At 40.7% G+C, this 16,223-nt stretch overlaps 1 protein-coding gene across 3 annotated transcripts in view; it reads left to right on the top strand.

Moving 5' to 3' along the window:
• The window catches only part of PRPF18 (pre-mRNA processing factor 18), a 53,217-nt gene extending 37,593 nt beyond the window's left edge, over nucleotides 1-15,624 (top strand). For all 3 annotated transcript variants that reach the window (XM_024739509.1, XM_024739371.1, XM_024739447.1), the window contains one exon: nucleotides 13,278-15,624. In XM_024739509.1, the coding sequence (XP_024595277.1) occupies nucleotides 13,278-13,358 (81 nt within the window). In that variant the 3' untranslated portion in view covers nucleotides 13,359-15,624. The remainder of the gene's footprint in view (nucleotides 1-13,277) is intronic.
• The last annotated feature ends 599 nt before the right edge of the window (nucleotides 15,625-16,223 follow it).

Below are 16,223 nucleotides of genomic sequence, written 5' to 3'. Positions count from 1 at the left end.
CTGCTTGTATATTTTGGAGATTAATCCTTTGTCAGTTGCTTCGTTTGCAAATATTTTCTCCCATCCTGAGGGTTGTCTTTTGGTCTTGTTTATAGTTTCCTTTGCTGTGCAAAAGCTTTTAAGTTTCATTAGGTCTCATTTGTTTACTTTTGTTTTTATTTCCATTACTCTAGGAGGTGGGTCAAAAAGGATCTTGCTGTGGTTTATGTCACAGAGCATTCTGCGTACGTTTCCCTCTAAGTTTTATAGTGTCTGGCCTTACATTTAGGTCTTTAATCCATTTTGAGTTTATTTTTGTGTATGGTGTTAGGGAGTGTTCTAATTTCATTCTTTTACATGTAGCTGTCCAGTTTTCCCAGCACCACTTATTGAAGAGGCTGTCTTTTCTCCATTGTATATTCTTGCCTCCTTTATCAAAGATAAGGTGACCATATGTGTGTGGGTTTATATTTGGGCTTTCTGTCCTGTTCCATTGATCTATATTTCTGTTTTTGTGCCAGTACCATACTTTCTTGATTACTGCAGCTTTGTAATATAGTCTGAAGTCCAGAAGCCTGATTCCTCCAGCTCTGTTTTTCTTTCTTAAGATTGCTTTGGCTATTCGGGGTCTTTTGTGTTTCCATATAAATTTTGAAATTTTTTGTTCTAGTTCTGTGAAAAATGCCATTGGTAGTTTGATAGGGATTGCACTGAATCTGTAGATTGCTTTGGGTAGTATAGTCATTTTCACAATGTTGATTCTTCCAATCCAGGAACGTGGTATATCTCTCCATCTATTTGCATCATCTTTAATTTCTTTCATCAGTGTCTTATAGCTTTCTGCATACAGGTCTTTTGTCTCCTTAGGTAGGTTTATTCCTAGGTATTTTATTCTTTTTGTTGCAATGGTAAATGGGAGTGTTTCCCTAATTTCTCTTTCAGATTTTTCATCATTAGTGTATAGGAATGCAAGAGATTTCTGTACATTAATTTTGTACCCTGCTACTTTACCACATTCATTGATGAGCTCTAGTAGTGTTCTGGTAGCATCTTTAGGATTCTCTGTGTATAGTATCATGTCATCTGGAAACAGTGACAGTTTTATTTCTTCTTTTCCAGTTTGGATACCTTTTATTTCTTTTTCTTCTCTGATTGCTGTGGCTAAAACTTCCAAAACTATGTTGAATAAAATTTTTCTTTTAAAATTGAGATATAATAAACCTTAGTAAACAGTGGAGCCTGTAAAGTGTGCTAATCTTAATTGTACAGCTCAGTGATTCTTCATATATATGTGATATTTATCAAGACATAAAATGAGGTCTGGATCATAGGAGATTTCGAGCAGCACCCCTGAAGTTTCCCTCATTCCTTTTCCCAGCCTAATTCCTCCTCCCATCAGAAATAACCATGGTTTTGACATGTGTCATTATTGGTTAATTTTGCCAGTTCTTGGACATCATTTAAATGAAATCTTGCAATATGTAATTATTTTCTTTTATGTAGAAATATTGGTGAGAAGTAACTGTTTTCTGAAATATGGTAAAAACAATTCAGCGGGCTCTTTACTGTAACATGATTTCATCTTTGGGTTTTATGCAAACCTCTGTAGAATTTAAACTGTGAAGGTTGTTTGAAGTGTTCTCTTTCTCACAAAAATTAAACACACCACAGGGAGGGTTTGCTCACCATGTAGATCAAAGAGAAGTTGTATAGCTTATTGGTAGCCTCAAATCTAGGGCGAGATGGAAATTGTTGGTCTGCCAAATGCAGATGTAGCCTTTGGCCCAGATTTGGATAAAGCTTCTACACAGATTAAAGGAAGTTCTTGATTATTTAGAGTCTTTATAATTCAGTCATTTCAAGACATCTCTTGAAAAGGTTCATATCTTGGGTGTTCTTTACTTGTTAGTAAAGAAGAGCAGGAAGAAAAGCTGAAATGGACATCACGTGGTGATTTGCCCTCCAGATCCACTCCATCCTTCCTCACCGTGTTCTGTGCCCTGGAAACCTGGCTTTCATGAACAACATGGACAGGCTCCCTTGCCCTCTGACTTCTGAACGGGGCAGGTGATGAGAGGGACTGGAAGGCATTCTGTAGGTGGGAGAAGAACGAGTTTGGGGTATTTATATCCCTGGCTTCCTCCCTGTGGAGTCACTACACCCTTCCACCCAAGGCCACAGCCGTCTCCATACAGTTAGTTACCCTCTCTGGGTTTCTGGTAACCAGTCTTCTCCCTTGCCCCCTTAGAAAACAGGTTAGCCACAGCTTTGCAGTGTTGTCAGCTCACAGGTCCCGGTCTTGCCCATGCCTTTGTAAAGTCCTTGGGACTGCTACCGTCAAATTACCCAGTTTGAGTATGCCCTTTGTTTCCTGTGGATACCCTCCCTGATTCCTATAGATTAGTCTGTCTGTGTGCTGTGTTACAACACAGGTTTCTTTGGGGATTAGAAGATTAAGGAGTAATATTCATTCCAAATAATTTTCCTCAAGCTTTCACTGTTCCAAAAGGCAAAATGTCCCATAATCTTCTCTGGCAAGTTGTGTTCAATGACCTTAAGTTTGTAAATTCCCTGGTTAAAAACATCATTCCAGCACTTTATGTCAGATATTTATATCTGCATTTCAGATTTCGGCATATTTCACCTGTACTAGAATTTGTCAAATTTAGTTGTTCATGGAACATTTGTAAATTTATAATATGTTCGTGAATTGCTGAAAATGGTATAACAAACATTACTGCAGTGAGTGATCACAACGTGATCCATGTGTTGTATGCACATGTCATGGTTAGCTGGTAAACGCTCCCTATGCATCAGATTGTATGTCACACATTTGTGGGTCAAGCGGCCTTATGCTACCTCCTGGCATTCTTGGCTCTGATAAACCATTTCTTAAAGGCAAGTTGTTTTGGTAACAAACTGTTTACCCATTTAATAACTTCCTGGCATATTAAAAGAAATTTTTAGAGAAAAATAGTACTATCATTTCTCTTTCACATACATTACCTTTTAATATTATAGAACGCCATTGTTGGGTAGGAGCACACTGTGGGGAATGCTGGTCTAAACTGTGCCACGTTTCTTTTTAGCTGGCAGCTAAATAGACGTTTAACTTGGGGTGTTAACTCTATATTTCTCAACCACATGCTTAAAAAAAAAAGTCAGATCACCCTGCAGCATGAAGGCCTTGTCAAGTAAATAAAATCTTCACTCAAACTGGTCATTTGGCATACATTTTTACCTAACTTCATTAAGTACGTGAGTGCTGTTTTCAAAATGGAATAATCACTTGTAATTTGTTCCTTTCTGTGAAGTGATGAACTTTTGAACTGGAAATAATGTTCTTTTATATATCAAACATTCAGACAAGTAAAAATTGAGAGCACCTCTCTATTTCTTACCATACACTCCAGAAGAAGATTTAGTCCCAAACTACTTTTTCTTTAATTTTCCACTAAGTCCTACAGATCCTGAATATTTTAATACATTTAATACTTGCACTAGGACTCTTCATTAGAAGCAGCATGAGATGGCCTTCATCTGCCATCATCCCAAGTAGCTAGATCCAGATTGGGTATTAAAAAGTCTAGAATGAGTAATTCAGATCAACTCAATGTTAATCATATACTTATAAGAAAAGAATTCCTGTGGACAATTCTTGAAGGCTTGGCCTTTGTATGCATGGCTATGAATGTTAGTTGCTATTGTAGAAATTAACTTTTCATCATTAAGTACACTTTTTTTTTTTTGCAGTACGCGGGCCTCTCCCGTTGCGGAGCACAGGCTCCGGATGCGCAGGCTCCAGATGCGCAGGCTCAGTGGCCATGTCTCACGGGCCCAGCCGCTCCGCGGTATGTGGGATCTTCCCAGACCGGGGCACGAACCCGTGTCCCCTGCATCGGCAGGCGGACTCTCAACCACTGCGCCACCAGGGAAGCCCCAAGTACACATTTTTTGAAAATCACATTTCGAGTCAAATATGTATTCCTTTAGTCTGAAGTTAGGATTAATTAGTAACTTAAATATCTCATGGTAATTCATTCCTTTATTAGAACCTTGGCAGTTTGTTGACAGAATTTAAATAGCTGCATGGAAAATGTTCTCAACTTATCCCTGTTCTTCATGTTCCTAGGCTGCACCACTAAACGCATCTGTGCTTTCGTTTTCAAGACGTTGTTCTTACAGGGCACACTAGTGACAGGAACAGAAATCATTGATAAAATGTCTTCTGTATACTTCAGTAAGGAGATTACTTAAAAACAAAAAAAGTCTTCCTCAAGTCCTATTAACTAATGATAGTTTATAAAATAAAAGGCAAATCTAGCTAAAAGGGTATGATTGTAATTTGGTTTGTTTTTTTTTGTTGTTTTTTTTTTTGCACGGGCCTCTCACTGTTGTGGCCTCTCTTGTTGCAGAGCACAGGCTCCAGACGCGCAGGCTCAGTAGTTGTGGCTCACGGGCCCAGTTGCTCCACAGCATGTGGGATCCTCCCAGACCAGGGCTCGAACCCGTGTCCCCCGCATTGGTAGGCAGATTCTCAACCACTGTGCCACCAGGGAAGCCCTGGTTTGGTTTTAAAAAGCATTTGCTTTCTGCAATGATAAAAAATTGCTGTTTTTTTGAGTTGATGCAGGTTGATTGTTTTAATGGTTCATTGATTTATCTGGATATAAACAACTGTATCCAGGATTTGTATCCTATGTCATATACTGTGATACACCAAACTGTATATGTAATTGATATTTTTATGCCTTATCTAGAATATGCTGTAATGCTTGCAATTAGGTTATTTAAAAATTGTGGTGAAATATATATGACATAAATTTTACCATCTTAACCATTTAAAGAAAATCTTTCTTCAGCTCCACCATCTTAACCATTTAAAGAAAATCTTTCTTCAGCTCCACCATCTTAACGATCTTTAAGTGTACAGTTCATCAGTTAGACTTTTAAATGCAGAATGTTTTCCTAGAAACAGTATTGATTTTAAAAAGATCAGTTTTAGTTAAATATTGTATGGGGAGAAAGTCATTAAGGAGCCATTAATGAGGACTCTGTAGAATCTGGAAAGGCTCAGGACATGGGACTTTTAGGTACTTCTAAAAGACTGGACCAGAGACTTCCCTGGCAGTCCAGTAAGACTCCACCTTCCAATGCAGGGGGTGCAGATTTGATCCCTGGTTGGGGAGTTAAGATTCCACATGCCTCGTGGCCAAAAAATCCAACATAAGCAGTATTGTAACAAATTCAATAAAGACTTTAAAAAATGGTCCACATCAAAATCTTAAAAAAAAAAAAAAAAAAAGACTGCACCACGGGATGGGACTGAAAATGAAGGAGTGGTTGAGAATTAGGATAAGTAGTCCAGAGGTTCCTTCTACCCTGTGCAAGTAGGCCCTCCTGCCTTTCTCCCTTATAGCAGAAAACAGGTTAACTTTCTGAGGGATTTGTAGCCTCAGGCAGGTGAGATGCCCTACTCAAAACAGGCAACTCAAGTGAGGGTCTGTATGTTGACAGATGAGACCTCTGGTTCCTTTTCTCCACTGGTCCCTCTGATGCTGGCAGCCAGGCTGTTATCCCACCTCAGGAAACAGGAGGGTTCTTCTCTGTGAACTGACCCAAGAGAAAAGATGTACAGTTACTAACAATTAGTATTCTGCTAATGAAAAAACTAACTTGCTGCCATATTGTCCTAAACTGAAGTTCCACTGATGAGCCCTGCCCATTCGGTGAGTTTCCTTTAGCTCCTTATTGCCTTACTCATAAATATGCATGTTCACCTAGGATCATCAGACATTCAGGGAGAGTTTCCAACATGAAAGACAGAGACCAAAAAACACATGGAAAAAAAGGAGTTGAGAGAAACTGAATTATAGCATAGGGAACAGAAAAAACCCCTTTGATTAAAAAATTAATATCCTTAGGTAAGGTTGTAACTATGAAATAACAATAGCTACAAAAAAGAATTAAAACAAGCTTTCAGAAGTTAAACATTATAGCAGAAATTTAAAAATTAGATAAAAGGGTTATAAGATAAAGTTGAGGAAATCTCAGAACTATGAAAGATACGAGAACAAAAGAGTCAATCTATAAGGTCTGCAACTATTCAAATTCTAGGAAAAAGAGAACAGAGAAATTGGAGGGTAGGAAATAAAGAATTAATGCAGGAAGAATTCCCAGAGCTGAAGGACATGCATTTCTAGAATGAAAAAAGAGCTCACTGAATTCATAGCAAATGAATAGGAAGGATCTCACATCAAGGCTCAATATAATCAAATATTGGAGGCCACGGATAAAGAGATTTTCCGTGCTTCTGGAGAAAAGAAACAGGTCACTTATGAAGACTCAGGAATTAAAATGCCCTCATACTTCTTATTAATGGTTCTGGAAGCTGGAAGACAGTGGAGCAATGCCTTTGTATTAGTAAGGGAAAAAGTCTCCAACTCAGAATTCTATTCCCACATGAACAGTCAAGTGTGAGTATAGGTTGAAGATATTTTCAGACAGGAAAAGTCTCAGAAGTGTGACCCATCTTGTGTCACATACCCATTCTCTAGAATCATTATTATTGTAGCTAACACTTACATGGTGTTTACTGTGTGCTCACTGCAGCAATTTAGCACATATATATTCTCTCTCTCTCTTCTCTCTCTCACATATGTAGTAAGAGGATGATACTATGATTTCTTTGTTTTACAAGTGGGGAAACTTAGGCATGGAAAAGTAATTTCCCAAGGTCACACAGCTAGTAAGTGGTGGAATTGGGATTTGAACTTGCATAGTCTTAACTCCACTATGTTATATTGCTAATACTTGAGGATGTGCTCCACCAAAATGAGGGAAGCAAACAAAGATCCAGAAAACAAGATCCAGCAGAGGAGCAGGGCAAAAGGAATTCCCAGGTTGAAGGTGAAGGGATGCTCTAGGATTGTAGCAGTACAAGGAGGTCTGGAATTCAGTTGATCTAGATTGGAACAGATAAGACAGGGCTCCAGGAAAAAAATGGAACAGATGTACTACCTGATGTGTTTGGTCATATTGAGAGTAGTCTCACTGTTGGAGAATGAATTCATACTACACAGAAAAGCAAAAAGATGGGGAAGAATACCTAAGAAACAGGATATTGGCTCTGTTTTGGACAATATTTGTGTAGACATTATGAGGTATATCCTAAACATGGTGCTCACTGAGGACTGTGACTTGGGGGAGGAGAGGGAGTGAAAGGCGCGTGTGTGCATAGGTGGGGCCAATGCACGTAGTGTAAGAGATGAAATCTTCACCTTTCATAGGAGGTAGAAAAATAAAAACTGGAAAAAAATCAAGCACTGTCAGCGTGTAGTATCTAGAAATATGGCAGTAAATACCGGAAGAAACGCCTAAGAGATTTGGAGTGGTTGCCTTTGGGGTGATGGAATTAGGATTGGAAAGGGTGAGGCAGGGGACTGCTATTATTTGATAGAAGAACTGTGTGATTTTAAAAATACATACAGTAACATGCACACAAAACATGGGATTACCCTTGGCTTTTCTCTCGCTGTCTCAGCCCATGTCCTGTCAGCAAACCATGATTGTCCCATGTTCAGATTACATCTGGGGTGATCCCTTCTTACCACCTGCACTGCCACCGTCTGGGTCTGGCACCTGCCTGTCTTCTCTGGATGACTGCAGGGTCTCCTCTCTGTGCTTTTTTCCTTGCCCCTCTTCTGTTCAGTCTGTATGGCACCCAGAGGGATCCAGTTAAAATACAAACCAGACTGTGATGCTCTCTTGCTTAGAGCCCTACAGTGGCTCCCTAGTTCAGGGAGAGCCAGAGCCCTTCCGGTCACTTCCCACATCCACACACGCCTCTTGCCTGCCTGACCTTCTCCATAGCACTTGCCACCATCCAACACATTAGATATTTACATATTCATTTTGTTTCTTGTCCGTTTTACATATTTTGTTTCTCGTCTGTCTTCCTTTATTAGAGTATATTCTCAATGAGGGTGAGGATTTTTTCTCTTTTTTTCCCCTGCTCTATTCCCAGAGCCTAGAGCAGTGCTTGGCACGTAATAGGCACTGAATAAGGATTTATTAAATAAATGTATTGCTTTTATAAAAGTGAAAATTATATTTAAAAATACTACTTGTTTTTAAAAAGCTATTTGCAATAAGCTAAGCTAAGCAGCTCCTTGTCTTACTGGTTTAAGCATCCCCAAGCAATTTGAAACTAAAATCCTGAAGGACCTAACTGAAAAGATTTGTCTCCATTTGGAAAATACTCACATGTTATCATCAGGTTATGCCCCTTTAAAACTCTGTGCTGGGTGCCGTCAGTCCTTATGGCAAAAATTTACTGTAACGTTCCATGGTAACTGTTTATGATGGAGACCGTTGAGTTTCACAACTGTTTGACAGCTAAGATTTCAGACAGGGTACTCTTAATATTCATTTTTTAAGCATAGAATCTGTTCAGTGAGTGTAAATAAGCATCACAGATCTCTTCAATAAGGCACAAACACCTAAAATTCTAATTCCTACAGTGTAAGGAAAATGACCCCCAGCGTCTTAGCATCTGTTTGCCTTTCATTGGCTCATAATAATTCTTGCTGTGTCTTGCTGCAGATTAAAGCCGTTTCGTCTTTCATTGGACTGTTCCCTTTCCTAGCTTTGCCTCTTTTCTCACCTCTTCCTTCAGGAGACTTAGGGTCCTTTTAATGATATCACATACATTTCCATGGCCACAGCTCCAGTTCTGCGGCCACAGGATTAGAATTCACAGCAGGAGAAGCTGGACGGTGAGAGGGAAGGGTCTTTGTCCTAAAGCAACACCCGATTAGGCGCAGTGAGCCGCAACAGCGCCAGCAGAACGAGGAGCACAGCAGGCTCCCGGGCTTCCTTCGCACTTGCCCTTGCCGGCGAAAGTCTTCCTTCGTGGAGACCAGCTGAAGGATAACCTCCCTCCACACTCCCACTCCTTAAATAGCATAATATGGACAGTCTTTGAACCCACAAAGGACTTGACGTGAAATGTTTGAAAATCATGTTTCTCTGATGTCGAGTCTCTTAGATTATAGCTCACTTCGTAGAAGTAATTTATATTTGTGTTATCTGCTTACTATGGGACCAAAGAGATTTGGCAGGCTTTTTACCTCATTGTTTTGTTTTGTTTTTGGTGATTTTACTTAGCTTAAGTGTTGTTTGAATATGAAGGTAATTACAGAGTAAGAGTTCTAGATCTTTGGTGATGTTTTCGCTACCTGTTAACATTAGTGTGTATTTTGAGGGGGTTTACCCTTCCTGCTCGGACTTCTCGATGCACATTTCTGTTACTAGATTGTATAATTCCAGCAACATCCTCTGCTTTTCCCACTGGGTCATGAAACTCTTTCTTCTTTTAAGAGCACATGATATTTCATTGTATCATTTTTAGGAAAGAAAATGAATTTGGGGGGAATACTAGTTAAGTACAAGGTAGTGTGCTATATATTTTTTCATATCTAATATAGACCTGAACATAGTCAACCTTTGGCCTCTGATGGCATTTCATTGTTCTTACTGTGTTAGGAACTGGGTCGTTTCAGTTTTTGTGAATGCAAGGTGAGAAACCTTAAAATAATTTGTGCCAAAAATTGCTTTGGAGATCATTAAAATTAAGTGCTGCTGTTATTGGTTGTCGTTTTTAATAACTTACCAATATTGCTATAGATGTCTAGATTTCAGTAAGACATCTGACAGAGTGTCTCCTTGTAAACAAGGACATTTGTAGGCTGGTAGATAAAAGAGTAAATAGGATTCAATGCTAGTTGTAAAACTTGCAGAATTGTTCTGGAGAGATCTATAGTGGCACATCGCAGGTTTCTGCCCTTGTCCCTGGCCTGTTTGTGAATTTGGATAATGACTTAGAGGCATGTTTGCTTGCTGGTGGATGAGAAAGCTAAGAAGAATAACTGAAAATAAAATGCCCACTAAAGATTTTAAAAGATCACAGACTGAAGGATGAGTTGAAAGGGACTGATTGAATCTTTCTTAATTGTGACAGTTCTTATCATCAGTTAAAAATATCACTATGAAGTTATAGACTGGATGAGAACTGGCCAAATTGTAGAAGAGATAGAAAGCACCTGAAATTTGTGACATCATGGGAATTTGTGTATTGCGTTTGTCTAGAAAGAACCGAAGGCCATGGTAACAGATGCCAAAGGTACAGAACGAAGGCGGTGTAGTAGTACTAAGGCTGCATTCAGCAGAACTGGCCAGGTCATGCTTGTGCTGTTTTTTATGATTATAGTACGATTTTTTAATTGTGTAATATTTGGTACGTAAAAAAGAACACATGTGATATGTAAGTTATGAGGCAAAGAATAAGATAAATGTGTAAAGGCCTTAATCCCAGCTTAAGAACTAGAACTTTCTGAAGATCATAGAATCTGTATTTTCCTCCTGTACCCCAGAAATAACCATTATCCACAATTTGTCATTTCCTTGCTTTTTCAAAAATAATTCCACCATGTTATGTGTGTATTTCTTAGCAATATAGTATTTTTAAGTTGTTTTTGAGTTGTATTAAAATGGTATAATAGTAGAAGAATCAATATTGTTAAAATGACCATACTACCCAAGGCAATCTACAGATTCAATGCAATCCCTATCAAAATACCAATGGCATTTTTCACGGAACTAGAACAACTAATTTTAAAATCTGTATGAAACACAAAAGACCCCAAATGGCCAAAACGATCTTGAGAAGGAAGAACAGAGCTGGAGGAATTATGCTCCCTGACTTTCATCAGAACATTATGATACTGGCACAAAAACAGACACATAGATCAATGGAACAGGATAGAAAACCCAGAAATAAACCCATGGCTTATGGTCAATTAATTGATGACAAAGGAAGCAAGAATATACAGTGCAGAAAAGACAGTCTCTTCAATAAGTGGTACTGGGAAAACTGAACAGCTACATGTGAAAGAATGAAATTAGAACATTCTCTAACACCATATACAAAACTTAAATTCAAAATGGATTAAAGACCTAAGTGTAAGACCAAATACTGTAAAACTCCTAGCGGAAAACAGGCAAAACACTCTTTGACATAAAGTGAAGCAATATTTTTTGAATCTGTCTTAGAGTAATGGAAACAAAACAAAAATAAACAAATGGGATCTAATTAAACTTATAAGCTTTTGTAGAGTAAAGGAAACCATTGTCAAAACTAAAAGGCAACCTACTGAATGAGAGAGAATATTTGCAAATGATATGACTAATAAAGGATTCATACCCAACGTATATAAACAGCCCATTACAGCTCGACAAATAGCCCACTTAAAAAATGGACAGGGCTTCCCTGGTGGTACAGTGGTTGAGAGTCCGCCTGCCGATGCAGGGGACACAGGTTCGTGCCCCGGTCCGGGAAGATCCCACATGCCACGGAGCGGCTGGGCCCGTGAGCCATGGCCGCTGAGCCTGCGCGTCTGGAGCCTGTGCTCCACAACGGGAGAGGCCACAACAGTGAGAGGCCCGCGTACCACAAAAAAAAAAAAAAAAAAGGGCAGAAGAACTGAATTGGCATTTTTCCAAAGAGGAAATGCAGATGGCCAACAAGCACATGAAAATATGCTCAAGGTTGCTAATCATCAGGGAAATGCAAATCAAAACCACAACGAGATACCACCTCACACCTGTCAGAATGGCCATCATTAAAAAGTGTAGAAATAACAGATGCTGGCAGGGATGAGGAGAAAAGGGAACTGTTGTACACTGTTGGTGGGAATGTGAATTGGTGCAGCCTCTGTGGAGAGCATTAAGGAGGTGTCTTAAAAAACAAAAAATAGAACTACCATATGACCCCTCAATTCTACTCCTGAGTATATATCCAGAAAAACCCCAAAACACTAATTTAAAAAGATACATGTACCCTAGTGATCATAGCAGAACTATTTACAGTAGCCAAGACATGGAAACAGCCTAAGTGTCCATCAACAGACAAATGGATAGAAGAGGTGGTCCATATACACAGTGGAGTACTGCTCAGCCATGAAGAGCGAAACTTTGCCCTTTGCAGCCGCCGCAGGGACAGACTTTGTGGGCGTTATGCCCAAGTGAAACAAGTCAGAGACAGTGACGTCACTGACATGTGGAGTCTAAAAGATGCAGCAGACTAGTGAACATAACAAAAAGAAGCAGACTCACAGACACGGAACAAACCAGTGGTTACCAGTTGGGGGGCAGGGGGAGAAAGGCAATAGAGAGGAGGGGGAGGTACAAACTGTTGGGTGTAAGACAGGCTCAGGGATGTACTGTACAACACGGGGAAGACAGCCAATATTTTGTAATAACTGTAAATGGAAAGTAACCTGTAAAAATTATATATAATAAAAAAAGTTTTAAATGGTATAATACTGTATATAGCATTTTGCCACTTGCTTTTTTTTTTTGGCTGCGTTGGGTCTTCGTTGCTGCCCGTGGGCTTTCTCTAGTTGCTGCGAGCGGGGGCAGCTCTTCGTTGGCAGTGCACGGGCTTCTCACTGTGGTGGCTTCTCGTTTCAGAGCACAGGCTCTAGGTGCATGGGCTTCAGTAGTTGTGGCTCGTGGGCTCTAGAGCGCAGGTTCAGTAGTTGTGCGTGGGCTTAGTTGCTCCACGGCATGTGGGATCTTCCTGGACCAGGGCTTGAACCCGTGTCCCCTGCATTGACGGGCGGATTCTTAACCACCGCACCACCAGGGAAGCCCCTTGCCACTTGCTTTTTACATTTAACGTTCTAAGATTCATGTATATCCATTGTTCTCAACCAGAGTTTCTCATCTGGACCGTAGAACACAGAAGATGATCTGAGTGCCCGTTTTCTCATTTCTCCCAAGGATGGGACACATGTAGCACCCTTTTAGGGTACATCGGAGAGGAGCTGTCTCATTACATATAATGGATGCTTTAGGCTAGCCAGCAGGGCTTAATTCTCCATTGGAACCTGGTGGAGAAAGGCTAAATTGTAGCTCTAGGTAATTCTTTTTTACTGATGTAGTATGTTCCATTTGTGAGCCTACTAAAGCTTATTCACATATTCTCCTATGATGGACATTTGGGTTGTTTCTGGTACTTTTGATGTTATTGTTTTTGTGAACAAGCTATGACCGTCTTGTACGTTTCTCTGAGCGCACACGATTCAATCTTTCTCTCAGTGTGCGTCTGAGTGGTGTTGCAGGGGACTGCTGCATTTTAGCGGGGATGCTGGTAAACTGGAGTGAGTACCGAGGAGGGCGATCGAGAGTAGTTTAGCCATATCATAACCAACCGTTATTTATTTTTATTTTCTCAGGGATTGAAGAGGTTAATGACCATTTGCCAGAAGCACTTTCCTACAGATCCATCGAAATGTGTGGAGTACAATGCACTATGAGATCTGTGTGCAGCCCGTGAATGTCACAAGAAACTTCAGGAAGCCTGGCGTGGACTTGCGGAATTGCCAACAGCACGAGGGAGGAAGAAAAGGGAATTTCTGGTCTCTGAGTTCTGCCTAATGCAACTCTTGGTTTTAAGAACTGTGTTGGCTCTCATGTCCCATCTGACTGCCAAGTGATTTTTGTGTCTTGCTTTTATTTTAAATAGTCGAAAAATTAAGTTCTAAAGACTTTTCCCCATAATTTAAATGTGTAGACAACAGTCACAGGACAGGGTTTAAAATAACTTTTCCCCTCTAGACCTGAAAGTTGCAGTTAGAGGATTAAAAAGGAACATTTGAGGATGGACTTAATTATTTCTGTAAAATATGGTAATTTTCACGTTGCCTCTTATGAAGTGTTTATAGAAAAATATTTTTATATTTTTCAACAAAAACATGGAACCATTTAATGAAACTTGATAGTCCTTAAATGTTGCTGAACTTTTGCCATCTTGCAATAGATTTGAATGTAAATATTACTACTGTTACGTGTTATTTTTCTTGCATTTCAAAGCTTGCTTTTATCTTTTAAACTGTGTAAATTTTAGTATTGGTCATCTCTCGGGACAGATACAATTAACAGGAAATAGAAGTTTGGAACACGAAGATTTGAACCAACGGAAGTTCAAATTCAGTAACCCCAGTGCATCAAGGTTCAAGGTGGGGAAATGGATTGTCAAGCCAAGAACGGGGATGTTTTGCTGCCGCTGGTTCTTCCTAGAATAGGACTGCCTGTGAGCGTCATCCTCCCGAGACCGGTGGTGGACAGCTGTCCCAGCTCCATCCCGCCCAGCAGAAGAGGAAGTTGCCAGGACTCTTGGCCACTGCCCGAGACAGTAGGTCCTGGGTCTGATTTTGCACAAACGAGGACTTCTTTTGAATCTTGCACAGTGTCACCCCCAGATAATTGTGACGAATTACTGCGCTTTAGAGGTTGAGAGGACTCAATGGATAGAGGCAGGTGGGGAAATAGAAAGTTGCCTGAGCAGGTGGATTGGCGCTGCCGGCTAGAGGTAGGAGTGGGGCTCCAAAGTCAGAACTAACCCACCTCATATCGCAGCTCCCCACGTGTGCACGTAAGGCTGTGAGTATGTATGTGCGACCGTGAGCAAGTCACGTCAGCCCTCTAAGCCTCAGCTTCCTCATCTGCAAAGGTGGTGATACTTGTACATACTTCATGGCATCACTGTTGTATTTACGTAAAAGAAAACGCTTAGCACGCTGCCTGGCAAGCAAGAGCTCAGTAAATAGCAGTTGTGTCCTTGTTGTTAGAGTGAAGACAAAGTAGCTTTCCCCAACCTGCCGTCAGGGTCATTGTGGGCTCACGTGACGAGAACAGTGGTGGTGGCAGCAGCGTGCTAGCAGCGTCGGCAGTGCTCGTAGGAGCATCTGTTTAGCATTTACTGTGTCCAGGCTCTATAGCTGCTCACACTTTGAGCCAGTTCTGAGTTTAGAAGGATCGAGAATGTGGTGGGGCTGGAGTCAGCTGCGCGGGTGCAGGTGGGCTCACAGTCACTTCTCCTGGCCCCTCTTGGGAAGCCTCGAAAGCCGGTTCTGGCCACTCGTGGGGTCTGTGGCTGTGCCTGACTGATCGTGTCCGCTGGTCATGTGTGCGATGGTGGCTGAGGCCTGCTGTCCTAAATTGAATCAGGGTTCCTTGCCTACTTTAGAAACCATTTTTTCTTATTAAATTACAACCGAAGAGAGCTTACTAGAGCAAATAAGAGACAGACGTTCATAAGATATGACAACAGTCTAGACTTCTCTTATGTAGTCTTGTTGTATAGGACTTGTTTATAAATATTGTTGAACGAACACTCCCCCAGGTCACTTCTTTTTTAATTCCCAGTCAGCTAATTTTGTGTTGTCTTCCCATTTGCTGTTAGTTAATTTTCCACCACAAAGAAGACACTGCGTCATGTGACCCCAGTATCTTCTAAAACTCATCAGTGTGGATAGACGGTTGGAAAAAAGAGTTGTGCTGTATTCTGCAGTGCTGTGAATGTCGGTCATTCTGGGCTTAGGTTGGAAGACGTAGATCTTGGGGAAAAGTCTTCCGTTTTCCTGAAGTGAAAGATCTTCAGAGGATTGCAGATATCATGGGGGTGTGTTAAAAAATGACCTCTCGCAGTCTCCACATCATGAAAATTTTAGTTCACCGGATGCTGCATATTTCTATTTTTTAGCTCTTTCTAAAACAATAAAGGCCTGTCTTTTAAAATCAGTCACAATCCTGAACTAAGTATATTTTTCCCTTTCTATCTCCCACCTGCTCAGACTCCTTTCCAAAGGAGTCGTGTCTTTCTGGATTCATATTTAGTGAAACACTGGTTTTCCGTCAGAAGTAAATACTGCTTTTCTTAGGAGTGTTCTTGCCAGCTACAAAGACCGAGCAGTATTTTTCAGCACCGCAGCACGGGGCTGCGGCAGTCTGGGGGTCATGGCTGTGATTCTAGCCTTTGGGGAAAACTAGGAAAAGAAGGCTGAGGCCAGAGACAATTGACACACAGTGGGGAGAGAGAAGGGATGGTCCTGGTCCTGTAGGAAGGAGGAGGAGTCCCGAGAGACCAGAGCAAGGAAGGCAGCTGCCACTAGCAGCAGCATTTAGGGTGCGCTGCGACTCTGGACTCTCAGGAAGAACTTGGAGGAATAGAAAATCGGGTTGATAGCAGTGCGACTTCTTAACATTAAGTGTTTCCTTCTGGTGGTCTCCTGACCCAGTCTAGCCCTTTAGATTGTCCCGGGATTTGACACCAGTAAATACTGTAGAAATACAATTGTCTTTTTTTTTTTTTTTTTTTTTTAAATTTTTTTTTTTTTTTA

This window comes from Neophocaena asiaeorientalis, unplaced genomic scaffold, assembly GCF_003031525.2.
Source record: "Neophocaena asiaeorientalis asiaeorientalis breed wild unplaced genomic scaffold, Neophocaena_asiaeorientalis_V1.1 scaffold889, whole genome shotgun sequence".
Taxonomy (NCBI): domain Eukaryota; kingdom Metazoa; phylum Chordata; class Mammalia; order Artiodactyla; family Phocoenidae; genus Neophocaena; species Neophocaena asiaeorientalis.
This window is presented reverse-complemented; position numbering and strand designations above follow the sequence as displayed.